Source organism: Carlito syrichta, unplaced genomic scaffold (genome assembly GCF_000164805.1).
Source record: "Carlito syrichta isolate Samal-C Ts95f unplaced genomic scaffold, Tarsius_syrichta-2.0.1 Scaffold107564, whole genome shotgun sequence".
Taxonomy (NCBI): domain Eukaryota; kingdom Metazoa; phylum Chordata; class Mammalia; order Primates; family Tarsiidae; genus Carlito; species Carlito syrichta.
Genome location: NW_007051660.1, coordinates 59,790 through 60,590, shown reverse-complemented (window position 1 = coordinate 60,590; position 801 = coordinate 59,790). Strand labels below are relative to the sequence as shown.

At 62.3% G+C, this 801-nt stretch overlaps 1 protein-coding gene across 1 annotated transcript in view; it reads right to left on the bottom strand.

The window, feature by feature from the left end:
• The window catches only part of CRHR2 (corticotropin releasing hormone receptor 2), a 46,166-nt gene extending 45,551 nt beyond the window's left edge, over nt 1-615 (bottom strand). The window contains exon 1 of the mRNA XM_008067554.1: nt 523-615. Coding sequence (XP_008065745.1) covers nt 523-615 — 93 coding nt within the window. The remainder of the gene's footprint in view (nt 1-522) is intronic.
• Between the last annotated feature and the right edge of the window lie 186 nt (nt 616-801).

Here is an 801-nt window from a genome sequence, read left to right as displayed (position 1 = left end):
CTACCCCTTGATGGCTGCTCTCCATCCCTTCACCCCAGCGCCCCAGGGGAGAACTTGGTTCTGGCCACAGGGCATGGGGTGTGGCTGGGGAAGCTCAGAGTCCTGACAAACGCTTAGAGAGGTTGGTTCTCTCAGTGTCATGGGAGAGTGGACAGGAAACAGGGAACTTCTGGACCTGAGGTGGGCAAGTCCCTGACACTAGGGTTTCAGCCCAGCACCCCCCCCCCCCACTCATCTATAGGTCCTCCCTGTCCGTTCTAGCTGGCCTCAGAGTTTCATCTCCTCTTCTCCTGTTCCCTCATCCAGGCATTCAGTCTCCATCAATCTCCACACAGTCTGCACAAAACACAGTCTGCAACGTCATTCAAAGGGCGACACGGGGATCCCCAACCCTAGCCGGCTGGCCGTCAAGCTCCCTCCGACACACTCCTCCTCCTCCACCCCAGGTTATGAGAACAGGGAGCTCCCAGCTCCTGGTGCCCCCACCCCGCGGACCCTGCTTCCTGCACTTACTTGACTTACTTGGAGCAGCGTTGGGAGGAGGCTGACCAGGCAGAGGAGGAGGAGGAGGTGTGGGACTTGGAGGAGGCCTGGGGGCCCCGAAGGACTCCCCATGCTGGCGGCGGTGGCTAAGGGCTAGGAACCAGAGTGTGCTGCCCAGTGGTGCCCCGCCCCGGCCTGGCCCTCCCCCTGTCCCTGTCCAGTCCCTCCCTGCCAGAAAGGGGAGGCCAAGGTAAGGCCCTGGGGACGGGGCTATTCTCCACTCCTCCACCCAGGGCAGCGTTGACGCAGCCCCACAGC